This window comes from Equus caballus, chromosome 16 (genome assembly GCF_041296265.1).
Source record: "Equus caballus isolate H_3958 breed thoroughbred chromosome 16, TB-T2T, whole genome shotgun sequence".
Classification (NCBI taxonomy): Eukaryota; Metazoa; Chordata; class Mammalia; order Perissodactyla; family Equidae; genus Equus; species Equus caballus.
Window position 1 is genome coordinate 46,675,992 of NC_091699.1, and position 27,383 is coordinate 46,703,374.

A 27,383-nucleotide genomic window follows, 5' to 3' on the forward strand; every position below is an offset into this window, starting at 1 on the left:
GCACCAAAGGGGAAGGCAGCTGCTCTCCTTTGAGCCCAGGTCCCGTTCCCAGTCCCTCCAGAAGCCCATGGGCTTGGTGGGTCCGGCTCAGGGGGGCTCCAGGCTCCCACCGTGGAAGAACATGGATGGAAGCAACAGCCTGACACCAGCCACCCACTGCCCACACCACGCCTGGGGACCCTCACATGTGCGAGGCGAGCCGTGTGAGGGAGCTTCGGCCACTACCGCCCACGCCCAACAGCAGCGCATTGCCCAGTGCCTGGCGAAGGGTGCGGCTGATACGGCAGATGTGGCTCATGGCATCCACAAAGAGGACGAGCTTCAGCTTGGCTGTGTTGATCTGGTTGTAGTCCTCCACATATTCCTCGATTACCTGCCTCATCTGGGGGGCCAGGGAATGGGGAGAGCTGGGTCCTCCCTCTGTCCCCACACATTGGGGTCCACTGACAAGAAGCACTCCCACTCCCATAGCCGGCTCTGCTCCTCTGTGCGTGGGGAGGTTTGGGGCCTTAAGAAGCCAGGTCTGCCTGAATGAGGCCTAACCTATCAGATACACTGAGGCCTGAGGGTCAGGGTCAGAGCCCTGCCTATTCCCTCTGTGGCTCACCAGGATGTACTGACCTGGGACCCTCCAGGGAACTAGGGGAGGATGTGTGTGGAGAGAAACCATCAGAAGTCTCACTCCAGCCACGCAGCTCTGAGACCACTGACTGAGCCCTCTTTCCTGCATCCCTGGGGTCCTGATGCAGACCCATGGTCCCAGGGGCCCTTCTGCCCCTCTGTGGGTGGTATGAGAGCTCCTCAAATGGGCACAGTATGTCTCTATTTACAGAGCCCATCTCAGATGAACCACAGACTTGTCCTCAGAGCTGAGCCAAGCAGGGCCTGCTGTACCCATTTGACAGGCGAGGAAATGGGGACTCAGAGAGGCAAGCGCTGGCCTGAAGTCTCCAAGCTGGCCTTCTAGCCCAGGGTCCTGACCCTCTAGTCATAGCATGATGGTTGTTATTGGTGGCTGCCCAGGGCCTGGTTTGCAGGGGGACAGAGTGAAGAGACCCCCGCTGGGGGTAGGGCACCAGCCGGGCCCCTCACCTTCTTCTCGCTGGTGATGAGCTCATAGGACTTGACGTCAGAGCCTGGTGACATGAAGTCGCCGTAGAGGATGGGCTGGAAGGGGCAGACCTCGTTGAAGGCCACCTCCCACCGCTCCATGTGGCTCTCCAAGAGCTTGTCAAACCAGTTGCGGTCCTCCTGGTTCACCAGGCGGTCACGGAACACACGGCAGCTCTCATGGTACCACAGTCGCAGCAGCTGCACCTTGTCCTGCGGCCGCCCCAGCATCAGTGCCCACCATCAGCCCTGGGCCCTCAGCCACCCCTCAAAGCACCAGGGGTAGGGGGGTATGGGAGAGCTACAGCTCCTGAGCCTTGACCCGGGCCTGGCTCTCCCACCAAGACCCAGCCAGGGCCATGTGCAGGGGCTGCTGGAAGGTGAGTCTACTGAGCGGCTGAGGATGGAGTGAACTACACAGTGCTGCCTGGGTCTCTCCAGCCCCAGGTCCAGGCCCAGTTGGCCAAGTGCCTGGTGGGCACCCAGCTCTAATAGCTGATCATTACTTCTCCCCTCTTTTGGCTCCTATGGGTCCCCAAACCATACGCCTGGGAGGAATGCCCAAATCTTCTACTCCTTCCCAACACCCTACATTTAACCACTCAGCAAGCCCCACTGACTTGACCCACAAATCCCCTCTGACTCTGCCCCCTTCTCTGTCTCTGCTGCCACCTCCATTCTGGCTCCCCACCTCTTCCTGGGTGACTGGACCACCCTCAGAAGACTGCCCAGGCTTTTTTCTCAGCTCCTTTGGCTATAGTTTGGCAAGGCCAGGGTTGGCTTCTGCCCTGCTCACCCTCTCTCCCCGGCCCCAGGCTCCACACACACTGACCTGTCCATTCCCCATTCCAAACTGCTAATCCATCACCCATCCCTCCTCATGGCAGACCCTCAGAGTCTGCCCCAGCCTCCCCAGCACATCTGACACCCCGCTCCCTGCTATACTTCCTGCTCCTTCCACCTGGGTGCCTTTGGTTCCTGGAACCAAAGAGGCATCCCACCCACTCGCTCCCCAAATCTTCTCACACCCAGGCCTTCCATCAGGAGCTCTCTCTCTCGCTTGCCTTGCCCTGGCTCCCTCTCTTGGGTGACCCCCATCACAGCTGCCATTGTCGGTTTGGGTTTGACCTGTAAGATGGGGCTCAGCTGCATGAAGGCAGGGCTCTTGGGGGCCTGGCACACCATATCCCCAGCTCTACTCTGGGCCTACTTGGATCAAGGCTGGGGAGTGTTTGGGCAGGGACGCCTGAAATTGGGGGCTGGGGAGGACAATGAGGACAGCTTGGACACTCCTCCATGGACACTGGGGAAGGGGTCTGCCAGGTCCTCACCTCGATCTTGGCTGGGTTGGCCATGAGCATGCCCTGGAAGACTTTGGAGAGGTCCCTCAGGTTGAAGGTGTAGTGGGACTTGGCCGGGGTGGGCAGCAGCTGGGACGTGATGGTGGAGTACACCATGATGGTGGCTTCCACGAGGGGATCTGTGAAGTGGGCGATGTTGGGGGCTCCAGCTGTGGGAATAGGAGAGTGGGCCTGGGTCACACAGGTGGGAGCTCCCTGCACAGTCTCTGCAGATCCTAACCCCCTTTGCCTTTGCCGGTGCTGTGTTCTCCCCCAGACCTCCTTCCCCAGCCTACATCCTTGGATTCCGCTCACCCTTCAGCCCCTCTCGGATACCTCCTCCTCCTTATGCATAAGGCCTTCCTGATGCCCCCACCTCAGAGTGAGGAATCATCTGCTCTGAGCTCCCTGCTTTCACATCCTTATTATTGATGTAGGCTGTCCATGCACTGGGGCACTGGGACACACTCATGGAATTAGGGACACTAATGGAGTCAGTGCTGGGCGGGGCCATTGCTGCCTTGCCCTGTGGGGCTGTGAACCAGACCTGAAACATGCCAGCTTTGAGCCACACATGGGGAGAGTCACATGGTCAACACAGGCTTCAGGACTTCATGGTGGACATGGGAGGCCTGGAGCTCAGCCGTGACCTTCAGGGCTTACCACTGCCGTGGAGCCACTGCAACCGCCAGCCTGCACTTTCACCACTCACATAACCTATTTGTTTGTTCTTTGAAAACTATCCAACTCTGTGCTGGGAACCAAAATTCTATCAATGGAAGCCTGGGGCAGAGGGAGCCCCTAGAGGTGGAAAAACATAAAGAAGGGGCAGGAGGGCTCACAAAGGGGCTCATCCATTATCACAGATACCGTTCTAGGTGCTGGGCACACGGGCAGTCCCAACAGACACACTCCTCACCCTCAACGGGCTGACGTTCTTGTGGGGAGACAGGCAATGAACAGACCCACATGCAAAGTGGACAGTAAACGGACAACAGAAAGTGCTGTGGAGAGACTGGCAGCAGGGGAAAGCCTGGGTGAGGACTGGACATAAATGCTGGCGGAGGCCTCACTGAGGAGGATGCTCAAGCAGAGATCTGAAGAAGTGAGGTACAAGCAGGCCAGAACTGAAGAAAGTGTTCCAGAGAGGGGACAGCGAGGGTGGAGGCCCTGAGGCGGCCGCACCTGGGCTGTTAAGGACCAGCAAGGAGGGGGTGAGAGGAGAGAGATGCCAAGGGGGAATGGACAGCTTTGCCTGCCACTGTCAGGAATTGGGCTCTTACCTGCATGAGAGAGAGAGAGAGAGAGAGGAGGGGGAATGTGATCTGATTTAATGTCTGAATGGGTCCCTCTGGCTGCAAGTGGAGGATGGATGGGCAGACACGGGGTGAAGGCAGAAGCAGGGGGACCAGGGAGGGGGCTGCTACAATGGCTGGGTGAGTGAGAATGAGGCGGTGGCTGGGTGGTGAGCAGCGGCCCATTTGGGATGGGTTCTGGAGAGAGAGGCGGCAGGACCTCCTGACAGATGAGATGCCCAGTGGACAACTGAGAGGAGATGTGGGGTCAGGGGTTCAGGAGAGCAGTCTGGACTGAAGACATGGACTCAGGCATCATCAGCACTAAGATAGGGGTTATTGCCAGGAGTGGGATGAGATTGTCCTGGGAAAGTGTGGTTAGAGGGAGAAGAGACTGGAGAGACAGCCCCAGTCAATCTGGGCTCAATCTAGGAAGAGGGGAGAGCTGAGAGAATCATGCTGCGGGAAGGAGGGGCTGTCGCCAGGTCAACGCTGCCACCAACAGTGCCACAGCCTGGGAAGGTGAGGACTGAGAGCTGAGTTTTGGTCTGGCCACATGAGAGGACTGGAGGGCTCAAGGGAAAGTGGGAGGAGAAAGCCGGTGCCAGCAGGAAGAGACAATGCTTCTGAGGAGTTTTGCTGTCAAGGTGAGCAGACAAATGGAGTGATGGCCCCGGGGGGGAGTGGGAAGGGGCCAAGAGAGGTTGTTTTGTGTTTTGTTGTTAAGATGGGAGAAATCGGGACATGTTTGTGTGCTGATGGAGTAGCCCAGTGGGGAAGGGAATACTGGTGTTGGGGGTGTGGAGCCAGGTCCTCAAGCACGGAACAGGGGATGGGATTCGAGCCTAAGAGGAGGCCTGGGCCTCACCCGGGTGCAGGGAAGTTCACTGACCATAATGGGAAAGAATACTGGGCCCACGGGGGCCTGGGCGCAGGTAAGCAGTGGATATGGAGGCCTAAAGAGGGCACTGTCTTCTGATGGCCTCTTTCGGCTGAAGCAGGGGGAAGAGGCGGGACGTGAGGCGGGGATAGAGGTCTGGAGTGGTCAGTTGCCCTGCCGCAATGACTGACCCATGTGCCCTGTTTAAGGCCGCCACACGACGGCTGCCCAACTCCTGCCACAGATCACCCCTGGCTCTCTGGCTCATGCTGCTCCTTGGAGATGCCAGCTCTCTTTGAAGCCTCTGCTTCTTCACATGGGGGGCAGTTTGTTGGAATCCTTTATTCATTCATTCAGCTCACATTTACTTTGCTTCTACTATGGGTCAGACTGGCTATAAGAATGGGTGAATGAGCCTACGGAGGCTGTTGGCCCCGGTGCTAACCTTTGCTCTAGCAGTGGTCCACATGAGCCTGAGGATGGTTCACTGTGGCCCCTAGACCCCAGCCTTAGCCACACCCACCCAGACCCCAGGGCTCACCCTGGAATCAGCATCCCCTGACCATCCAGGCCCTCCCAGGCCCTGCCCAAGTGTGCACTTACGCACGGGCTCCCTGTAACTTCTTTCTCCAAGGAGTCCATCTAGAGGGTTGAGGGAGAAACACAGGGCTCGGAGTTAGGTAGGCCCCTTGCTGCCCACCTCGGCCGGCTGTGCCCAGGTGGGCAGCTCCCAGAGCAGTCACCAACCACCCGCCTCCTCAGAGCAATGTGGTCCCCAGCCCAAGGTGGGCATGTAGGCAAGGTCTGGCCTGTGGTCCTTGGGGGCAGGGTGAACCAGGCCAGAGGAGGGAGGGCCTGACTCCCGCCACCCATCAGCTGGCACAGTGCCAAATGGAGTTTAACGGTCAGAGTGTGTTTGGTGAGATGCAGGGTGGTAAGGGGAAACTGCATTTTGGGGCAGACTTCTCCCCAAGCCCTGTGGAAGATCAGCACCACGTTGCCCATTCGATCTTGGTGGCTTTTCCTGATTTATAAAAGTAACATCTTTCCACCAGAGTTTCTGAGCAAGTACTAACATATTCGTGTGTACTTATGCAGGTGAATGCATATGTGTACATATCATATATTCAGCAGTCACCATGTACCAAGCTTCATGCTAGATGCTCTTCATGCAACGTCTTATTTAACCTTCACAACTTGGGGTGACGGACACTAACATTATCACCCACTTTACAGATGAAGAAACTGAGGCTCAGAAAGAGGCTCATGAATTTGCCAAAGGTAACATAGATGAGTAAGGGGTGAAGCCAGGACTGAGGTGAGCCACTTCGCTTTTTCCAGCAGCTGCCCAGCTGTCCTTGGCGTAGCTTAACTGGCCTGGGCTTCTGCCTTTGCCCATGGCCTCCCCCGCTCCCACCCAATACTCACCCACCCAACTGCCCAGGATGGTGGAGAAGATGCGCTTCTTGCTGACCTCATCCATCTCAGCAAAGGACAAGTAGTTGAAGTGGCGTGTCAGCCGCGGGGTGATGGCATTTCTGCCTCCCCCCGGGGGGCCCATGGCACAGATAAAGTTAATATCCACCAGGTTCTTGAAGGCTCCTAGAGTGGGGGCAGGAAGTGAGGAGGGGACTCTGCCCAGGGCTGCATTATGAATTTCGTGGGCCTCCTCCTCCATAACAAAATATTAAAAAATTATAATTCACGACAGTATTGGCATAAAGACAAATATATTAATGTTATACATTAAAAATTTTCTTTGACCTAAAAATTCATTTTCTTTCTGATTTTAAAAGAAACTAAAACATTTCTGTCGGCCTCTAAAAGTACTGTGAGCCCTGGGCTCTGTGCCTACCATGCATTATGGACACCCCGCCCATGTCTCGCTGACCCAGACAGGCTGGCACGCACCGATGATCTTTCGGTCATACCAGCCACCATGGTCCATCCACTGGCGCAATAGCTCAATGGGCGGCTGGGCGCCATATGTCTCCAAGGCTGGCATGTTCAGGTCATCGATGAAGAAGATGAAGTTGCGCCCCAGAGGAGGCCCGAACACACCCTTCCGCCTATGGAGAGGGACTGCATGAGCCCAGCACCCATGGGCACCAGGTCCTATGTGAATCCAGGGATGGCAGGACGGCATCTCCACCTCTGGGAAACCCTCATGTACTTCAGCCTCCTCCAATTTGCTGGATCTCTTGAGCAGCCCCTTGTCCCATCCTGAGCATCCTGAGATGTCACACCTGGCTGCTCTCAGTCTGGGCTCCCTCAACATGAGTCCTGCCTTCCAGGTAGATGGATAACAGGCACCATCCGAGTGCCCAGCCTGGGATGAGCCCCAGGCTCAAGAGGGCTCAATAGGAAGGGCTCAATAGGAATTCCTGATGGAAGAAGGCTCCAGAGCAGTCTGCAAGGGAGCCCAGGAGGTTTCTGGCAAACCCAAGAGCATAATTTGGTGGGGAGGTGAGACAGCACTTGGTTCAGCCAGACTAGGGAGACACTGGGGCCTGGAAAGGAGTGAGGGGTGCCTGCCTCTTGTCCAGCTTGCTGTCGATGAGGTCCTGGGTTTGGTTGGCCGAGGTGCGGGCTGAGAAGGAGAGGAAGTGGCTAATGTACTCCAGTGGCAGGTTCTTGAGGAGCTTGTCGGAGATGGTGAGGGTCTTCCCCGTGCCCGTTGGCCCGATGCATAGCACCTGGAAGAGGAGAGATCACGTGGGCTGAGTGCTCTCACAGGGCCAGGCGCACAGTAGGAGATGCCACCCTGTCAATGTGGGAGACCAGCTACCCCCTTGACCTGGGCCTTGGTGTGGGGTGAGGCAGAACGTGATGAGGCACTCACAGGTTTGTGGTTGGTGAGTAGCATGCCCAACAGGTAGGACATCTGCACGGTGTCCATGGTAGGCACGATAATGTTACAATAGCTGGTGTCTGGCACCATGGTGAATGAAGCCGAGGAATCCATCCATTTTACCCAGGCAACCTGGAACCATAGGTGGCTCAAGGGTGGGCCCGGAACCCCTTGCCACCCAAACCCTTGCCAAGTGCACCAGGAGGGAAAGTTGCTGCACTGCCAGGGCCCAGGTGAGGGGCTGCTTCTGACAGAAATAAGAAGCACCATGCCCCCTCTCCACACAGGGTGGGGGACTTCCAGAACAAACCACCAGAAATGGATGACTCTGCACACCGCTACCCAGGTTGAGGCTTCCCTGCATGCAGCTGCCTCCAGTGGGGGCTCCCTAGGGACTGCTAGTCCCTGGGTCTCCGTAGGAAGGAGGTCCTCTGGGAATTGGACAAGCCAGAATGCAAAGGTCTTTGCTGTTTAGGGTGTGGGGGCCAGAACCATGGGTGCTGGCATCACCCGGACGCTGAGAGGTCACCTGGCCTTGTCTCTCCCACCATCCCTTCACCCACAGCCATAATCCAACTTACAGATCTTCCTTGATTGGGGGGCTTACTATGATCAAACCAACATGTCCCACTGGGGACAGTTTTGACCGTTAGACTCAAATTTGCCCTGTGAGATCCCCAGCAGGACCCTGCATGGTGACCATCCCTGTGGAGGCCTCTCTGTCCCCTCCTCCTCCTGGGCTAGAGTCCTGATCCTTGAATGAGGGTAGACTTGTGGAGCCCTCGCTGGCTGATAGGAGGGATGGGGACACTGAGGCAGGCTACGTGGGCTGTTCCCCAGACCTTGGGGAGCACAGCCCCTGGGTAAAAGGGGCTTTTAAGTAGAAACAAGCTGGTTCATCCCTGGGCTCAGCATCAACACGGAAGAAGTAGTGCATTTGGTTGGGAAGGAAGGCACTCTGACATCTCCAAGTCCAAGGTTCAAGTCCAGCTCTGCCACTGACTAGCTGGGTGTGACTGTTCGGAGCCTCAATCTCCTTGTCTAAAAATGGGCTAATAATAACCACCCTGTGGGTCTGTGAGGATTCATAAGAAGATGCAAATAACCCCAGCCCCATACCTATAGCCATCAATATGGCCCCCTCTCTATAGTCATTATTCATCGAGGAGGACAGTCACCACCCCGTGGGGACCTCCCATCCTGTTTCCTCAGGGCGGGCCTACAGTCACCTGTTTGTCCTCCTCCTCCTCGTCCTCATCGTCATTGGTGCTGCTGATGCCAGCATCCTCCAGCCTGTAATCGAACACCAGCCCCTCCTCTGGGAAGGGCATGGTCACCTGCGAGGGACCAGGAGGAAAAGAGGCTGGAAGGCCAAGTAGTTTGTGTGGCTACTTGTCCATGGGGGCCTGGGCCCAGGGGATGGCCCCAGAACCCCAGCATTCAGCACACACATCCCAGACCGGGGAGCCCAGCCCGGAGGCTGCCACCTCTCACGTTTTCTATCATCATCTTGATCCTGAGCCAGTAGCTGAAGCCGATGCGGCTGACGCTGTCCCCTGTGGCGCCCACACTCCAGATCAGGGAGAAGATGAACCAGGGCTCGATCAGCTCTGGGATGCGACTCAGCTTTTCGGAGGGTATTTTCTTGAGGCCCTAGGGACAAAGGAGACAGCATCAGGCTAAGGCAGGAACAGTACTGAGCAGCTTGAGGAAGCCAGGGGATGGAGGGCATCCTCCATCAGTTTTGTGTCTGCAGTAGACTGGATGGGGTGGTCCTGCGACCCAGGTGAGCAATCCGATTCTCTCTTCCAGGAACTGGACTTGGGATTGAGGGCCCTCAGATGGCCCAGGCAAGGAGAGCAGTGGGCAGGAGGGAGCAGGCACCCAGGCCACTGCTCAGAGCCGTACCTCTTTCGGCAGAAAGGGCTTGAAGAAGCAGTCCAGCAGCTTGAGAAGACTCATGGTCAGGTTGCTATTGGTTGATGTGATCACCTCCTTCACCGAGGACCGGATGAAATTGATGGAGTCCTGCACGGGATGGGCACTCAGCTCTTGTGGCTGGTGGCCACAGCATCCTGCTGCTCGACCTGGGCTGGGCGCACCGTGGCCTCACTTACCTCCAGGAAGCTGACAAAGAGGGCCTTGAACTTCTCCTCATAGGGCTTGAGTAAGGCAGGGAGCCTCCTCAGCCAGCATTCAACAAAGGGCATAAGCCCCAGGATGCTGGGCTCTAAGTACACCATGCCACAACGGGACACTGTGGCTGGTGAGGCCACTGCCAGGTCCTGCACCTCGAACATCATGGTCATTGCCTGGTGCCAAGATGAACTCTATGAGTGGGCCAGCCGCCAGCCCCCAAGGCCAAGAAAAGGCCTGCAGGGCCATGGGGAGGGGCTGCCCATCCTGGAACTAGGGGCAGGCTATGGGGCAGGCTGTGGGCCAGGAGCAATGCTGGGGTGGGGGCAACCCAGGAACCCCTTGGCCCTCAACTGATAATATCGCCCTCCCTGGAGCCTGAGGAGGAGCCAAAATCAGATTTCTGGGAGCTCTCTGGCCAGTTTGGGGTCAGGGCATTTGGGGGTCCCCAGAGCCCTAGGGAAATCTGATGGGAGCCGTGTGCTCTGTTCCAGAGCCCCACACCTGTCTACATGGACACAGGTTCACACTGACCTCCAGGTGTTCTCAGAAGGACTCAAGAGATCAGCTCAGTGTAGACACTGTGAATTGCTCTAATGCCCAGGAGATACCCCTCCTTCTCTAAGAGCTGCCCCTCACACAAGGCGGGTGTCCCTGTGGCCAGGTCTGTACTACCTGTCCCCCAGACTCCAGGCACAATGCCAGGACACCTGACCCAGACTGGGCCCACATGGCTGCAAGTGGGCCTGGGAGATACAAGGAAGCATCAACTGGGGAGCAGTGGGGTGGTCATCCTGGCCCTGGGCTCAGAGCATCACAGAAATTGCGTCCACTGAAAGGGCAGCACTGAGCAGCTGTGCAGGACGTGACTGAGGTGTGGGAGCTCAGGGACAGGGAGGGGCACTGGGAGCTGGCTCCTGGGTCATTGTGACTGACTGAGATGCAGCTGTGGCCCTCAGTGGAAGGGGTGGAGGGGGATGAGGCTGGCCAGCATGGTGTGGCCTTTGGGCCCACCCAGCAGCAGAGGAGAGCGGAGTGAATGGCCAGGTAGATGCACCTCTGTGAGCTTGATGATCTCCCCAGAGCTGAGGCACAGCTTCTTATTGTCGTCCAGCACTGTGTTCATGTTCTCAATCCAGACAGCATCCACTGGCCCATCAAACATGTACCACTTCTTGTTGGTGTCAGAGGCAATGGCTCCCGCCCGGATGAGGGAGGAGAAAATTCCATCTGTCCTGCAGCCACCAGGGAGGGGAGGGTTGCAGGCGCCAGAGAGGCAAGGCAGCAAGCACAGCTGGCTCCCAGGGAAACCTGGTCATCAGGCTGGCCCTGCTTTGCTTTTTTTAACCTCCTTCAATATCTTCATTCATTTGAAAATTATAATAGGAAAAATGAGACTTTTTGGTGTAATGAAAATGTGTGCTTATATTCCCTCCCTGCTGATTCTCCACTAAAGTTATATTAAAGGAAGATAAAAGGCAATATTCCAAAAAGAAAAAGGAAGTAGGGGAGGAGGCAACAGGAGAAATGGAGGTCCAGCCAGTTCTGGGGAGAGAGAGATGGAGAGGGGTAAAAGACCTATCAGAGCAAGCGGGAGCTACACCTAGTTCCTGCCACAGAAGCCAGGAAGGCTCAGACTTCAGAGGCACAAATGCCAGGGAAGGCGGTGGAGAGGGCACATTTTTCTGATATGATCCCCAGACCCACCACCTACTGATGCAGGAGCCCAGAGTGAGTATGGATGGGACCCTTCAGCAGAAATGGGGGAGGCAGGACAGGCCCACATTCAGAAAGACAAGTGACTCCCCGGCTTCAGTGCCTGTCCCCCACTGGGTTCCTAGAACACTGGAGCCAAGCAGACACCCTCACTAGAGACTGGAGACTTCTTCTCTGGAGAAACAGAATCGCCCCAGAGAAAACCCCTCAGGTGCTGACTTGTGGAGGGTCTCCACCCAGCTGCCCTTCTCCCAGCTCAGTGCACTTCCCCTAACATGAATGCCTCAGCCTGGGAGCAGAGGCCCTGAGAGGGCCCCCCAGCCTGTCTGGGGTTAGGACAGCAGTCAACATGCACCGAGCACTTGGTGTGTGCCACATTGTCCAGGCCTCTCCATGAACTAAGCTCATTTTCTCCTGACCACAATAATGGTGCCATCATTATCCCCGCTTTGTGGATGAGGGGACCAAGGCCCAGAGGGTGAGGAAGCTCACCCAGGAAGAGAGGTGGTGAGTAAAGTCCCAAGCATTTGAGCTCCAGAACCTGGACTCCCGACCTTCCACTGGGCTAGGGGCAGGAGATGGGGTGCATGGCCCACAGCGTCCAGGGATCTGGGATCAGGGAGGTCACTAAAGAGAGGCAGGGGCCACTCACCACTCATGGGTGAGCAGGTCAAACTCCCCATACAGTTGACCCATCGTTATGGACTTGGGGTTGAGCACGTAGTAGTTGACCGCCTCGTACATGCCGCCACTGATAGATGGCTGCCCTTTCAGCGAGGTCATGGCAGCTGCCAGGACTCTGTAACACTGGGAAGACAGGCCGCTCATGAGTGAGCCTCCAGGCTCCCCAGAGAGTAGGGTTTGAGGGGGCAGCAGGTCACAGGGGGCAGGAGGAGTATTTTAGAGGCCAAGGAGGTACTAATGGGGGCCAAGACTCCTGTTAAGATGGCACTGCCCTCAGGCCCATGTCCGGGCACTGGGCTGCCTGCCATGGCTCCACTTACGTTACTCTTGCCAGAGCCTGTGGGTCCGACGAGCATGAGGCCGTGCCGCACCACTGTGGTCTCGTAGAGCTGGATGCACTTGGTCAGGAAGCCTGGGGGGACATGGCAGAGGAGCCCAGGGGTCAGAGCACAGGCTTGGATCCTGCCTTCACCACTAGCTTGCCACTAGCTTGCTATGACCTCGGGTGGGTCACCTCACTCCCAGAGCCTCCATTTCCTCATCTGTGAAATGAGGACGGCAGCAGTCCTCATAGGTAGAGGCAAGTGAAGCCCTAAGCACAAAGCCTGGCACAGAGTAGGAACTCTCTGTAATGCCAGCCACTATTTCCACACGACTATTACTCCCTAACATCCCTTGGTCAGGTGGCAGCCAGCATGGCCTGCACAATATTAGCCGTCACAGGCCCCAGAATCAACTTCAGCTGCAAAGCTACTGCCCAGCCTGCTGAGAGCATTGCCCCAAGTAAGTGCTGGCCAGTACAAGGCAAAATGCCAGGGACAAAATCTGAGGGTCACTCAGGTGTTTTGACTGACCAAGACCAGAGCTGCAGGGCCAGCTGCCAGCTGCAGGCAGAAGGCCAGACCGACATGGGCAGGGAATGACAGCATCACTTTGGCCCAAGAGTGGTGGTGGTGGGGTGGGGCTATGGCACTGCAGGTCTGGGGGTCCCTGCCAAAGGGACAAGGTCCAATGATTCAGCAATGGCGCACCTGACCCAAGGGCATGAGGGAGAGATTGGGGCTTCATTCAACAGGCCTTCTGGGGCCTAGGGGATAGGAGATGGCGTTAGAGCCACATTTGGAATGAAGAACAATAGAGGCCGGGGGACAGGCCTTGCAGCATGAGCATATCTGAAGAGGGCCCCTCATGGCCAGGGTGGCTGGTGCGACTTCCTGGAGGAGCATCTCTCTACCACGCAAAGGACCCCTGAGAGAGTCTGGGAAGAGAGAGGAGGGCAGCTGGGCGGGGACTGGAGGGACAAGAGCTCAGGCTGCATGGCCCCGTGGTAGCAGGGCTGAGACCTCCACCTTCTCTCAGGGAAGACGGTTGGGGTCAGAGAGACCATTTGCGGGTGGCGTCCCCAAGAGCCCTTCCAGCCACATGGTGGCCTTTGTGACAAGCCAGTTTGGGAACAGCCTAAACATTCCTCAGCACAGTGATGCCAGGCTTGTCGCTCTATAGAGTGTGAGCAAGGCCTGCGGGTAGGAGCTTTGCTTGTGGATGGAGCCCTCATTCCAAAAGAGGGGAGTATTGGCTGAGGTGAGGTGGGAGGAGGTGTAGACAGGCCACAGCCTATTATCTTCCCCCAATTCTGGCATCCAGGCCCATTCCCACCCCAAGCAGAGGAGAGACTCTGTCAGGGAGGAGCAAGGCCCAAGAGAGGCCCAAGGCTGTGCCTGCTCCTCGCAGGAGGAGGAGGGGCCACAGCAAGAGGTCTGGGGGAGGCGACTTTGCCACTGTGAAATAACAAGAAATATACATTGTTCCCTGCCCCCAGTTCCTGACACAGAGCTCCTCAAACTTGTAAACAGAGGTGCTAGGAGACTCTTCTTTCCTAATATCTGGTCTCTGACTCTGGCTCCTGACCCAGAGCTCCTAGACCTTTGCAGTTTCCTGAGCCAGGAGTGTTGTTAGTTGTAAGAAGGTGACTCTTGATGGTGGGCTCCTTGGAAGGGACTGGTCACCAGAAAGACCAAGCCATGATTAGAAGTTTGGAATTTTCAGGCCCACCCCCCATTCTCCAGAGAGAGGAGAGGGCTGCAAGTGGAGCTAGTAATCCATCATGCCTACAAGGTGAAACCTCCATAAAAATCCCCAAACTGCGGGGTTTAGGGAGCTTGCAGGTTGTGGACACCCATGTGCTGGGAGGGTGATGCACCCCAACTCCAAGGGGACAGACCTGGCCGTATGTATCTCTTCATCTGGCTGTTCATCTGTATCCCTTATCATATCCTTTATTATATAATAAACCAGTAAATGGAAGTATAGCCAGCCCTGGTGGTCTAGTGGTTAAGATTTGACACTCTCACTACCATAATCAGGGAACCACACCACCCCTCTGTCAGTTGTTATACTGTGGTGGCTGTGTGTTGCTGTGATGCTGAAAGCTATGGCACTGGTATCTCAGATACGAGCAGGGTCACCCATGGTGGGCAGGTTTCAGCACAGCTTCCAACTAAGACGGACTAGGAAGAAGGACCTGGCCACTCACTTCCCAAAAAATTGGCCATGAAAACACTATGAATAGCAGCAGAGAATTGTCTGATATAGCGCCAGAAGGTGAGAGGATGGCACAGAAAGACTGGGCAGGGCTCTGCTCTGCTGTACATAGGGGAGCTAGGAGACAGAATCCACTTGATGGCACTAACAAGAAGAAAATGTAAGTAAGTGTTTCCCTGAGTTCTGTGAGCTGTTCTAGCAAATGATCAAACCTGAGGAGGGGGTCATGGGAACCTCTGTAGCCAAGTCGGACAGAAGTTATGGGTAACCTGGGGACCCATTACTAGCAACTGGCGTCTGAAGTGGGGGTAGTCTTGTGGGACTGAGCTCTTAACCTGTGGGGTTTGTACTAACTCCAATTAGTGTTAGAATTGAACCGAATTTTAGGACACTCAGCTGGTCAGGGAATTGGTCAGTGGAGGGAAAAACCAACACATCAGATGTCAGAAGTGCTGTGGTTGTGAGAATGAAAGAGAAACAGTTTTTCCTAGACACCCATCACCCAAAGTGTTCCAGTGGAGACAGAGCTGGGGCACCTGCCCACCCCGTGGACTGCTTGGCAGAGAGCCTCGGCCCATAGCACACTTGGCCAGATGTGAGGGAGCCTGAGACTGGACTGCCCTGTCTCTGTTCCCCTGCCCTGGACCCCAGGGCGGCCGGAGCCAGCCCCTCCTTGGATACTCACAGGACTGTGGGGGGAGGGGCCAGGAGCTCACCGTCCACATCCTTGAGGTTGTTCTTCTCACAGGCCTTGCGGATGGCCTTGTCCAGGATGCCGTAGTCAGTTTCCTCCTCCTTGATGGTGGGGAACAGGTCGGATACAATCCCAGAGAAGAGCTTTAGGTCCTCCTGCAGGAACTTGGGCACGTTCACATCACGGATGGCCCGGAGGCAGATCAGCTCCTGCAGCAGTGGCCAGTGGAGCCTTCAGGGTGGCCCTGGCCAGATGCCCCTCTAGCTGCTCAGGGGCCCTCCTGGAGTCCTGCTCCCCGGGCACCCATCTGGATGGAGCTCACCTCATTCATGCTTGGGTTTTCTCGCTTGAGGTTCCCAGCAGCCGAGATCACAGTCTTCACAGCTCTCATCCCAAAGTCATAGTGATCCTGTCACCGCCGTACAGAAGGAGGGTGGGTGGGCACTGTCCCTCTCAGGGCTTCTATCTGGAACACTCTGCCTCCCACCTGGTACCTGCCCATCACTCAGCTTGCAGCTGAAATGTCATTTCCCCTGCAGGCCATCTGCGACCACCCACACACCCTAGCCTGGGCCGGATACCCTCCTTTGGGCTCCTCTGGCACCCTCCATTTCACCATCCCAGTGGTGGTGAGGCTGAGGGTGAGGACTCTGCCTGGGTCACAGTGAAATCCCAGCACAGTCCTAGCCTGGTGCCAAGGGCAGGGAGACACTTGAGTTTTGTTCAAAAAGTGAATGAAGGGGGCCAGCCCTAGTGGCCTAGTGGTTAAGTTCACTGTGCTCTGCTTTAGCGGCCCGGGTTTAGTTCCCGGGCGCAGACCTACACCACTTGTCTGTCGGTGGCCATGCTGTGGCGGTGGCTCACATACAAAATAGAGGAAGATTGGCAACAGATGTTAGCTCTGGGTGAAACTTCCTCAGCAAAAAAAAAAGTGAACGAAGGAGTTTCCCATCTGTGCCACAAACGGGTTGGCCTCAATGGCCTTTGAGCTTCCCTCTAACAGTCTTGTAACATCTCTTCAGAACCACCTTTCAGCCATACCACTGTGGCTTTTCCCACTTTTGCTGCTGGTTCTGTTACTCTCCATTATCTAGCTGGTGTGTTGGAAATAGTTAAATTTCTCATTTTGCCCCATGGTGCCAGACCATGAGAGCTATATCTGGACCTGACCCATAGACCAGCACATTTCCCAGAAATCTTGAACTTGGAACTGGATGAAGAGACTGGGCTTGGCTTCAGGTCATGCCATTTGGGAAGGGTTAAGTGCATTTCCAGAACCTTGTGGGGATAGTTGCTCTGGTCGGGGGAGCATTTTTGATAGTGGATGGTTAGAAAGAAGGGTATGTGGAAGTGCTGGCACCTAGGGTTTTTCCCAGTAACAGACCGCATCTGCTCTAGCCCATGGGTTTCGGTGGGTCCCATCTGCCCAAAGGCAGCATGGTTCCCCCTGGCCACAGTGATTGGTGTTCATGCATGAGCAGGTCACCCAGAGAGGGGCTGTTAGGATGACACCAAGGACTTTTTCAGGAACTATTAGGAAAGAGAAACTAAGCTGTTAGCATGTAAGCCCAGAGCTGGGGCTCATCTCTGCCACTGCAAAGGGAGAGCTTGCCTGAAAATGGACCAACAGAAAAGCTCACCCACCAGTGCTGGCGCCTGGACCAAGAGCATCTACCCCAGAACCTGGGCTCAGTACACTGAGCGGGGGCCCATGGTGTTGGGAGGGTTGAGTGGGGGCCCTGGCTGTCCTGCTCTGGTCTCATGAGACCCAGGTTCACTTGATCCTTAGCCCTGGGTTGTGTGGCTCTTGGTCTCCTAATGGTTGACCATCCCTTGCATCTGAACTAGCCCAGGTAGGCTCCTGCTCCAGCTCCCTGTGCACTGCATGAGCCTGACCAGGCTCATAGCTGCTTAGGCCTTCAGTGTCCTCAGCTGAGAAATGGGGATGTAATCCTATCTCATGGGATGACTGGGGGCAGGCAGCGGCTCTCAGACCCTGGCACCCGGTCAGACAGGACCTCACCTGGGAGCTGAGCTGCTCAGAGGAGAGCTTGAAGGTGGTTGTGATCTTCTTGGCCAGCACATTGGCCTCATTGAAGCCAAAGGAGTAGAGGGAGATCTCAGCGATCATGGCGTAATCTGGAACCATCATGGCCACGGGCCGGAAGAGCGCCTGGCACACAGTGCACATGTGAACAGAGAAGCAGACTTCCACTCCCAGAGCACCACTCGCTCTCTGGATTGTCTGGTTCTCAGAGGGGAGCTTCACTGCCCTCTTCCCCAACTGATGCTTGCTTGGATTCCCCTCTGCACCACACCTGCCAGAGCTGTGACTTGCACCACTCTGCTCATTAGAAGCCAGTCCTTTGTGTTGACCTAAACCTATCCCCTGACTTCTCCCAAGCCCTGAGGACAAGCCTGGGGCCTCCTCTCCGTGGCTGGGGTGGACCTCAGGACCCCTGGGCAGAAGGGCTGTCATGAGGAATCACAGTCACTGATGTCTAGCAGCTGTGTGTCCTTGCACAAGTGCTTTAACATCTCTGAGCCCAGGCCACAGCTCCAGTGCTTCCAAGTACCCTGGGAAGCCTCCTGGGTCTCCCTGGGCTTGAACTCACCTTCAGGTTATCAGGGAGCTCAGTGCGGCCGGCGTATCCCGGGTTCATGGTGATAAACACAGCGCAGGATGGCACGAGTGGGATCTCGACCCCCTCAAACATGAAGCGTTCCACCTGCGGGAAAGGGGCTGACTCACCTGCCACTTCCTGCATGGGCCCCTCATCCCCTGTTGACATCCCTGTCCTGGCTATAGCTGGTCAGCCCAACTAGACCCCTGATCGTGGGTTGACTCCTTTCTCAGCATCTGGCCTAAAACCTCTGATCCCAGTGGCTCCTCATGGCCTCCCAGGTCCTGGCTCCCTGAGGTCTTCATGTAGCCCCTGCTTTCCACTCCTTCCACCCTGAACTCCTGACACTGATTCTCCCTGAACTTGGGCAAGCTCAGCTCTGATGAGGACCCAGGCCACTGGGGTGGGATTGGGTCACCTGCCGGCCTCCCAGCAGGTCCCCAGAAGAAGACCTCTGGCCTCTCTGAACAAGGCTAAAGGAAGAACAAATGGCTGGGGCTTTCCATAAGGGTCAGGATGTAGAGAGGGACCACTTCATCCACTGCAGCTTGGCCTGCAAGCTGCTTCAGAGTAGGGTAAAGATGTGGGGCTCCCTAACTGGCTACAAAAGCCCCCTCAGCAACAGCTCTGCAAAGAGGGAGGGCGGAAGTACCCAGTCCCTTGTGAGATGAGAGAGGCCGGGCTCAGGACAGGCCTGAGTGCCTGGCTTCTCACCCCACTAGTGTGGGGAGTTGCTTGGCGGCATGGGCGTGGTGGGTATAGTTGAAGCGATGAGTGGGTGACTTGGGGGCAGTGTGAAGGGGGTGGCACCCCCGGAGGCTCACCCGCTGTTGCTGTGCCTTCTGGATGGTGGTGATCTGCTGCGCCACCACAGACAGCACCTCAATATCGATGCGATTGAACTCATCAAAGCAGGCCCAGGCCCCAGCACTAAGTGAGGTGAGACGGTTTGGGGGGATATGAGTTCAAAGCCCACCTGGCACCTCCAAGGGCCCCCTGTGACTCTGCTGGGGAGGAAGCCCTCACTGGCGATCTCCATCAGCTCAGCCACAATCCCACTGCCCACCACTCCACCCCAGCGCCCACCAGGGGCCAAGCCTTCAACTCCTGTTATCTCCTTCCGTCCCCTCCATCACCCTGTGAGGCTTCAGGCAGTGTCCCTGGAGAGTTCAGCCTTCCTGCCCTGTCCTGTGCCACCCACATGCCCAGCCTCACCTGGCCAGGCCCTTGAAGAACTTGCCCATAGCCATAAAGTCGAGCTGGTCAGAGCAGTTGAACACAACTGTCTGGATGGCCAAGGCTTTGCCCAGGTCTTTGGTGGTCTCAGTTTTCCCTGTGCCGGCTGGGCCAGCTGGGGCACCCCCAAACTTGAGGTGCAGGGCCCCGGTCAGGGTCAGGTAGCACCTGTAGGAGTGAGAGGTGGTGGGCATGGACCACGCACTGTCCTTGGGATTCCCACAGACACGGAGAGAGAGCCTCCCCTCTTGGGCCCCGTGGACAGGCGGCTCTTGCCTTTCCCTCCTCTCAGGGCCCAAGGTGTGCCCAGCCTTGGCTGCTGGGGTCAGCATTACAGCCCTTGGCCACTTGCCCCGTGCTTCCCCCACCCCGCCTCGTGGTCCTGTAGAGCCTTGCTCAGGGACCCGCTGGGATGGCCGGCCTGTGGTCACACTTCATTTCCCTTACTCAAAACCCAATTTGAAAATCCAGCTGCTACTAAATGGCCAGAGGAAGTGATTAATTGCTTTAGAAGAGAATTGTTCACTTTATAGAGGGACTTGTCCATTATTTCTCTCAAGATGAATCCTCTGGCACGTTGAAAGGAGCTCTGACTGATAAAAAATAGTAAAGCTCACACCATTAGATGCTTACTGAGTGCCACACGTGTGCTTAGAGCTGTATCCATCAGCTCATGGAATTCTCATAACCACCCTGGAGAAACTGCAGAGGAAACTGAGACACAGAGGGGTTGAGTCACCTACCCAAGGTTGCTCAGCCTGTGATGGGCAGAGCCAGTTTTGGACCCGAAGCCCGAGCTCCTAACCCTGCACTGCTTTGATGGCCTGGCTCATTGTGGACTGACTGCGCCTTGTGGTACCCAGACTCCTGAGCCGGTCAGAGCCGGAGGGAGGATCCCAGTGTGGGAGGGCGTGTGGGAGGGGGACCCTCACCTGTCAGTGAGGGGTGTGATCACCAGCCTCCCGCTGTTGCCTAGGTACTCGTAGCCATAGATGAACTCGGCATTCACGGCCCGGATGTACAGGTTGTTATTCGTCCAGTAGTACCTGGCATTGCAGGGAGATGTGTTCCTGGGCAATGGGGACCACAGGCCACTAGCAGGGTATGTGGTTAAGCAGGGGCAGTTCTTTTGGGGAATGAGGCCATCAGGCATTCCTGCCCATCTTGTCCTAGAGCCTCGAGGGCAAGCCTGTTGTTGACTGACTCTCCACCCTCCCCTGGTTCCTCCTATGGCTGCTCTGGCCCTGGCGGTGGCCAGGCCAGGGCCCCTTCCTCCTCACCTCAGCTGTGAGATCCATTCGAAGTCATTCACACTGACCACGTTCTCCTGTATCAGCTTGCTCACCACATCCTTGGCATGGACCTCAATGACGATTAGTGCTGACAGCACGGCCCGGTGCATGCGGGACAGCTTCCCTCGCACCAGGGCTACGAGGTCACTGAGCTGTAGGAGTGGGGGACACCGTTGGGCACAGCCACTCTGTGGATAGGCTCTCCCTCCCTTGCACAGAGGGTGGGCTTCTGCCAGGACAACCCGTCTATACTGGGGATTTCTGACAGTCTGGGATGGGAAGGGTACAGAGACCAGGCAGGGGGAGGCCAGGCAAGGCATTGGTCACATGAGAGATCTGGCAGGAAGTAACTAAAAACGAAGGCACATGCATGGCATCTGCCTCCATGGAGTGTATGGTGCCATCTGAGCCTTCAAGGACAGGTGGAGGAGCCCAGTGAGGAGCTCAAGGAAGGAGTGTGGTGAGGAGGCGGCACACAGAGCAAGGATGGCCTGTAGGACAGTGCAGGAAGGCCTCAGCTATGTGGCTCCCTCACTGACCATCAGGAGAAGGGCATTTGCCTGGCCTCAGAGCTCTCCTCAGACCCCGGTCCCTCCTGCTGGCAGCTGGTTGGGAGACACTCATTTTAGGGGTGTCTGACTTTCTGCTCTTTGGATCCAACCCCAGATGTCTCCCAGGATCAATACAGGAAAAAGCTCCTGGGGGGACTGGGCTCTCCTGGGGTGAAAGTATATGGGGGAGCAGATGGTGCCCCCCTTAACTCCCACCTGCTGGGTGAGCTGGGGGAACAGCCGGTTACTGAGATTGTTGGCTTCCAGGGCCTCTGCCACTTCCATGGTCCAGTAGGTCTGGCACCCAGCGATGGTCACCTGGCCAGGCCAGTTCAGCACCCACTGGGTCCTGAGCATCTGGGAAGATAACATGGGCAGGGCTGACCCAGGCAGCTGCCAGCCCCAATCCTGCACCCTCTTTTTCCCTTAAATGTCATCTGTGCTTTGGCCTTTTAAACTCTGGGCTAAAGTTGCTAATTCCACCTCAAAAGGAAAGAAGCCATTAAGCTCTGGGCCTCTCAGGAGTGAGCAGAGTCATCACTTCCTTTGCAGAGGAGACCTTGAAGCAGAGGGGTAGCAGCCCAGGATTGGGGAACACGTGGTCCTGGGTTCAAATCCTGACTCTGCTACCTGTGAATCACATGCCTTTGGGCAGAAAACATCTCTGATCTGACTTTGTAGGCCAGCTGCTGACTGTGGGGCGAAAGAGGTAATGTGGGTGAGGTCCAGCCCAGGGCTTGGCACACAGTGAGTGCTTGACACAGAATAACAGCAACTGATTATTGTTAGGAGCAAGTCTCATTTTGTGCAGCGTATTTTCAGATTCCTCCCTGAGCAGCCCTCAAGGATCCCCCAGAGCCCCCGGCTGACTGAGAGCAGCAGCAGTCAAGGCCGTAGCCTGAGGATGAGACAGACAGGCAGCCCAGCCACCGTGATGGAGCGGAGAGGCACTGAGGAAGGAATAAACAGAAGGATGACCAGGTGTGGAGGCTGTGCCATGCTGGGAGGTGCAGCTCACCGTGGGGTATGCCTTGATGGCCCTCTCAATGATGTCCCGCACGCTGGCCTTCATGCTGTTTTCCACCTCCCGCAGCCAGTCCTCCACATTGCTAGACGGGTAGATGGAGAAGGACAGCTGTACCTCCTCACCCTCTGCTGAGTACATATGTGTGATCTCCAGGTCCTCCTGGAACAGCAGCTGTGACAGGGCAGAACCACAGTGGGGGTTACCCAGGGAGTGTCCAGAGGCCCCGCCCCCCACAGCCCTAGAGCTGGCCCTGTCTGTGTCCTCCACCTTCAGAAGAGAGCTCTACCTCAGGGGGCCTGGGGGCCTGCCCCGCCCCAGCATCTGTCTTGGCTGGGCCTTCCCTGACTGCATGCAGGCGGATGGGTCTGTCTGTCACCTGCTGTGGCCCAGCCCACTTGCGGAAGGAGGCTAAGCCTGCCCTGTGTGTCCCCCTCCTGCACAGGCCTCTGCGGCCTCCCTTGTAGGTTAAGATGAGGACAAGAAGAGTCAGGAGCCTCTGGCCTCATGGGTTTCTCAACCAAGCCAGCACCTCAGTGTACTGGAGGGACAGAGTTCCCCTGGATGAGCTCCCCTGAGCTGGGGGTTCTGAGGCTGACCTTCCTCCCGCAGGCCCCAGGTGTGTCTCTGAGGGCCAGGAATCTCACTTGCCACCTCATGTCCTGCGAAAAGGACTTGGGGTGACAGAAGAGCTGCTCTCCCTGGGAAGGTGCCCCAGTGCTCCTGGCCCTGAGCCCCTGGCCCAGTTACCCACCCGGGCAATGTTCTCAAAGCACTTGCGCAGGTGGGGCTGCACGGCCGTGGGGTCCTTCGTCTGGGACAAGATCTCGAGTAGTTCATCGTCTGACAGGAAGTAGAATCTGCCCAGGGAAGAGGGTTGAGAGAATGGGCCAGGAAGCCTGGGTCCCAGCTGCCCCAGTACCACTGACATCCCTGCACCCCGGCCTGGCAGGGCACTCGACATGCCAGCCTTGTGGGCAGGCACTGACAGAGTGGGCACGGGCCAAGTGGTGCCCACCTGGGGAAGGCGCTCCGCTTCGTCTCCAAGTACTCGCTGAGGCCCTTCTGCACCATGTCAAGCAGCTTGTTACAGTCCCGCAGGCTGTCCAGCAGCCTCTGGTCAGAACACACATTGATCACCTGCATGGCCCAGGCCAGAGAGAAACTGGAAGTGAGTATGGTCCAACTGGGAAGCAGCGAGATGGGCTCAAAGGGCACCCACACCAACCAGAGACCCTCAGTGGGGCCTGAGGAAGGAAGAGGGGCAGGAAAATGGCCCTGAGCCAGGGGCTGCACCCATCACCCCTGTCAGTCCCACAGAAAAAAGTTGATGATCAAAAAGATGAGGGTTAAACAAAGCCAAGGAGTTAGATTTGCTACAGGACCTGTCAGGGCCTTTAAAAAGCTAATGTGGACTGTAAATCTCCAAGGAGAAAACCATCAACTCTTGTGTTTCTGAGGAGCATGTCTTAAGACTGGGGAGCCCACTCAGAGCGACATAGGCTAAGACCAAAGCCTTGGACTTGTCCTCCAGTCTTTCATATTCAGGTAGAGAAGAAACCAGGAGGCTCCCAACAATGTGATCAGTGCCCTCAGTGGTCCCAGTCGCCCCCTCCCCTCCCCGTGTGAGCTTGCCTCCCGGTTCTCATAGGCATTCTTCATGATCTTCCTCCAGATCCGCTCCATTGTCTGGTAGCGCTTGCTTTCCACAGGCAGCTGCCGGTTGATGTCCTCAGAGCTGAAGATGGGCTCCAGGTAGAGCCAGGACCGCTGACAGTTCAGCCATTCCTCTAGCACCTCCTGGGAAGGGCATAGACTTGTCGAAGTTGGGTCCTGTCCCCCACTACCTAGACATTTCACCCCAGCAGAGTGCTGGGAAGAACACTGGGCACCAGAGCCAGTGTTCATGGGGAAATGATGGCACTGTCAGACATAGTGCTCCAGGGAACAAAGAGGCTGCTTGGATGCCTGCCCTCCAGAGAAATCTCAAGTCCCTCACAGGACACTTGAGTTTCCAATAGAGCCACGGGAGCCACTCTTCCCTACGAGAGAACCACACCCAAACCAGCTAATGCTGAAGTGACGGAGGAAAAAAAACCCACTGCATGGAAAACCAAACCAGCCTCCTTGCCTGGGAAGACTTTTGGGTCTATGACCCCAGGATTCTCTGAGGTTTATTGGAATTCAAGCTTAAGATCTCTAAAATTCTCTCTGAAACATCAGTCCAAGAGTGAGACATCTTTAAAACAAGCCACTTTCCCTTTCTGCCTCCAAATTCTCCTTTCAGGATTTATCTTTTGTCTTTTCCTATCAATGCAAACTCATTCATTCACCATTCTCCTCCTCATGAGATGTGTGCTATGGCCAGCTCGGTGTCAGGCCTGTGCCAGGCCCATGTGGGCAGCAGGAGAAACAGAGGGGACCAGGATGTGGTCCCTGCCCTTGAGGAGCCACAGCCCACTAAGTGGCCAGTCCTGCCTCTGAACCACCAAGGGCCTGGCATGTGTGATGGACTCTATAAGAGGCACCAACCAAGGGCCTTGATGGGAATACCTTGCAGGCGGGTGTGGGAGAGTCTGCATGGGCTGCTTGATGCTGAGCCTTGGAGGCGATGGAACTCCAGGTGGAGGGGCCAATGTGAGCACAGGAGGGAGACTCAGGGACAATGCCGACCAGCTCAGGCATCCCTGGGTGATCCAAGGAACATACAGACAAGCCCTCCTCACTTGGCTTCCAGCATTCACTGAAGGTTTCTGAACAGCTCCCAGGAAGGCCCCAGGGAAGGGGCTGTGAGAATCACACCAGTAGGACTGACCCCAGGACAGTCCTCCAGGGTTCTGAAGACAACTTCTACCCCTGGTCTTGAGAGCCCCGAGGAGGGGCAGTCCCCAGTGCCCTGGCCCCCTCACCCTGAGCTAGCTCCAAATGAGTTGAGAATGGGAGTCTCAGGGCAGAGCTGGAGAGGGTGTTGAGGAGCCTTAGGGCCTCGTGGTGTCCAGTTCAGAAAATTCCAGGACTGGAGGTCCTAGTTGTTCCAAGCCCAGGCAGGTCTGCAGAGGTCTGCAGGCAGCTCCCAGGTGCCTCCTCAGCCGCAGCCTTAGACCAAACACTGGCCCCACCCTACGTCCTGAACTGCCTCCTCCAGTAGCTGAACCTCAGAGATGGAGAGTCACATTCTAGTCACTCTCCTCTGAATGAGGGGCCTGTCAGAGCCAGAAGCTGTGCAAACTTGGGCAAGGCACTCCACCACTTTGAGCCCCACTCAAACACCATAAAGAGCCGCCTGTGGGACAGGGTGCCATGATGGTGGAGGAGGGGCAAGGAAGGACATGGAGGGCCCACCTGGGTCAGCTTCAACTTGTTCTCCCAGGAGCTGATGCGTTGCTCGAAGGGCTTCTTGTAGGGTGAGAAGGACATGCTCTGGGTCATGACGATGTGGTCGTCAAGCAGCTGTGAGGCCTCATCTGGGCTCTTGAGGATGTAGGTGTCTGTCTCCTTATAGGGCAGCACGTTGAACAGGATGGTCGACCACTCCTTCTCCATTTTGTCCAGTGCCTGGGGTGACGATGAGTCAGGCTAGGTCCTGAGAAGGGGCTGGCCCACGTGCTATCTGACCAGCTCTGGGCAGGGAAGCAGGCTTTGCACAGCCATGACTTTCACTCAGGCCCCTCTGGCAAGTACTCTCAGCTGGTCTGGTCAACAAATCCCCCGTGAGTCCTTGTTCGAATTCAAGGCTGACTCACTCTCATACATGTGCTGCATATGTCCAGCATGCATGTACATGCAGGTTGGGAGGCAGCTAAGGTGCTGGTTAGGAGCTCTGGTCCTAGTTCTAGCCCTTTCTGGCTAGGTCACCCAGGCCAGTTGCTGAACCTCTCTGAGCCTTAATTTACTCAGCTGTTAAGTGAGGGTAGCGCTATCAGCTCCTTCTGGGAGAGGAAGTAACTTGAGACTGGGTAGCCACAGGGATGGTGGACACTGTGCCAAACCCTTCACATCCATTATTAACTCACTTAATAGAATGCCCCTCAGCCCCTGGGCCTGGTGAATGACCCTGGGGATGGGGCCCAGTACTATCATCCTCCCATGCCATTGGGCAGGGCCTGGGTGGGGCAGGGTGAGCTTGCTGGTGGCTTCCCACCTGCTCGATGGCATACTCCTTGCCGGCCACCTCGGCCACCTTGCTGATGCTCTCGATGTGGTCCTGCAGGTTCATCTCGAGACAGCGGGCAAAGGTCAGGTTGGCCTTGGGCCTGACATTAATGTTGATCTCGTTAGACAGCACGTCCCAGTGCCGGTTCCGCATGCCGGGGTTGCGCAGCCCCTGGATCAGCGGGATGTACGGCTTGAACTCCTCGATTCGGGCCCGGATGTCTAAGGCCACGTCCTGGCAGGCTGCCGAGCAGGGCAGGCAGGTGTGAGAGGCAGCTGGCACAGGCTGGGAAGGAGGGTACGGGCTGGCTTGGCTGCCTACCTGGGATGTCCTTGAACTGCTTCACACACTTGTGCATGGTCTTGAAGGACTCGATGACATTCTTCTCCAGCTGCTCAGCGTCGATGGCTGACAGGGGGTCGTTCATCCAGCTCTCAGACCAGCGCAGCCAGTCAGAGGCTGTGGTCCAGAGGTCTAGGTAGGGCTGGAAATCCTTCACCATCCTGGAGAGCTTCTCGTACTACAAGGGCAGAAGAGCCAGGGCTTTCTTGGGGTGCTCCCCAGTCTCTCTCCATGCTGCTCCTTCTTGGGCCAGGTCCTCTCCCTGTCCTTGCTCCTGGTTGCTGTCCCTGAGCCCATTCCCCTGGACTTGGGCCTGGCCTCCCTTCTTCTTGCCCCCCACAGGCTCTGGGCTCTGAGTGGTAGAGCAAAGCCTACACTGACGCTCAGGCCTCCTGCCTGGTTCCGGCCAGCCTCCTTGCCCTGAAGGCCATGGTGGGGTGGGGGTGGGGGGTTATCTCCTCTCTGCAGCCTGCTCAGTCTGCCCCACAAATGCCAGGGCCCTGCCACCTGTTAGCTGGGTTCTGATGTGGCTGCAAAGCCATGGATCCTCCTCAAGCCCTGGGGTTGGGGACAGTGTGCCCACAGGAGGCCTACATTGGTAATGGGCAAGCCAAAGATGCGCTCGCGGTTGTTGTAGAGCATGGCCAGCTGCTGGCAGTCCTTCAGCTGCTTCTTGACCCTCCGGACCTCGTTGGCAATCTCGTGTGCTCGTGCAATCTCCACGTGGGTGGAGAAGCCAGCTACCACCAGCTGTCGGTCAAGGAGCAAGGGTTCAGAGACCTCTGGGGCCCCAGCTGCACCCATGCATCCCCACATACACCCAGGGAGCCCGGGGCCCCCAGGGCATTACATCTCCCAGTATTGAAGGCAGTTTCTTCTCCCGGAGCGAGCAAGTTCCTGGCCCATCACAGGCA

At 56.6% G+C, this 27,383-nt stretch overlaps 1 protein-coding gene across 10 annotated transcripts in view; it reads right to left on the minus strand.

Moving 5' to 3' along the window:
• DNAH1 (dynein axonemal heavy chain 1) overlaps positions 1-27,383 on the minus strand; it is a 77,996-nt gene that overhangs the window by 17,038 nt on the left and 33,575 nt on the right. For all 10 annotated transcript variants that reach the window (XR_011426872.1, XR_011426871.1, XM_070237451.1 and 7 more), the window contains 32 exons: positions 27,064-27,219; positions 26,449-26,647; positions 26,116-26,369; positions 25,317-25,529; positions 23,610-23,774; positions 22,993-23,114; positions 22,729-22,834; positions 21,969-22,148; positions 21,167-21,307; positions 20,388-20,551; positions 20,040-20,153; positions 19,087-19,275; positions 18,696-18,801; positions 17,863-17,976; positions 17,271-17,420; positions 15,570-15,656; positions 15,270-15,456; positions 12,333-12,424; positions 11,981-12,135; positions 10,670-10,847; positions 9,594-9,788; positions 9,385-9,504; positions 8,971-9,129; positions 8,706-8,813; positions 7,468-7,608; positions 7,161-7,321; positions 6,537-6,694; positions 6,054-6,227; positions 5,229-5,267; positions 2,442-2,620; positions 1,093-1,323; positions 186-382 (listed from right to left, as the gene is read on the minus strand). Coding sequence is in view for 8 of the 10 variants with exons in the window: in XM_070237451.1 (XP_070093552.1) it covers positions 186-382; positions 1,093-1,323; positions 2,442-2,620; positions 5,229-5,267; positions 6,054-6,227; positions 6,537-6,694; positions 7,161-7,321; positions 7,468-7,608; positions 8,706-8,813; positions 8,971-9,129; positions 9,385-9,504; positions 9,594-9,788; positions 10,670-10,847; positions 11,981-12,135; positions 12,333-12,424; positions 15,270-15,456; positions 15,570-15,656; positions 17,271-17,420; positions 17,863-17,976; positions 18,696-18,801; positions 19,087-19,275; positions 20,040-20,153; positions 20,388-20,551; positions 21,167-21,307; positions 21,969-22,148; positions 22,729-22,834; positions 22,993-23,114; positions 23,610-23,774; positions 25,317-25,529; positions 26,116-26,369; positions 26,449-26,647; positions 27,064-27,219 (4,934 nt within the window). In the remaining 2 variants the exon portion in view is untranslated. The remainder of the gene's footprint in view (positions 1-185; positions 383-1,092; positions 1,324-2,441; positions 2,621-5,228; positions 5,268-6,053; positions 6,228-6,536; positions 6,695-7,160; positions 7,322-7,467; positions 7,609-8,705; positions 8,814-8,970; positions 9,130-9,384; positions 9,505-9,593; positions 9,789-10,669; positions 10,848-11,980; positions 12,136-12,332; positions 12,425-15,269; positions 15,457-15,569; positions 15,657-17,270; positions 17,421-17,862; positions 17,977-18,695; positions 18,802-19,086; positions 19,276-20,039; positions 20,154-20,387; positions 20,552-21,166; positions 21,308-21,968; positions 22,149-22,728; positions 22,835-22,992; positions 23,115-23,609; positions 23,775-25,316; positions 25,530-26,115; positions 26,370-26,448; positions 26,648-27,063; positions 27,220-27,383) is intronic.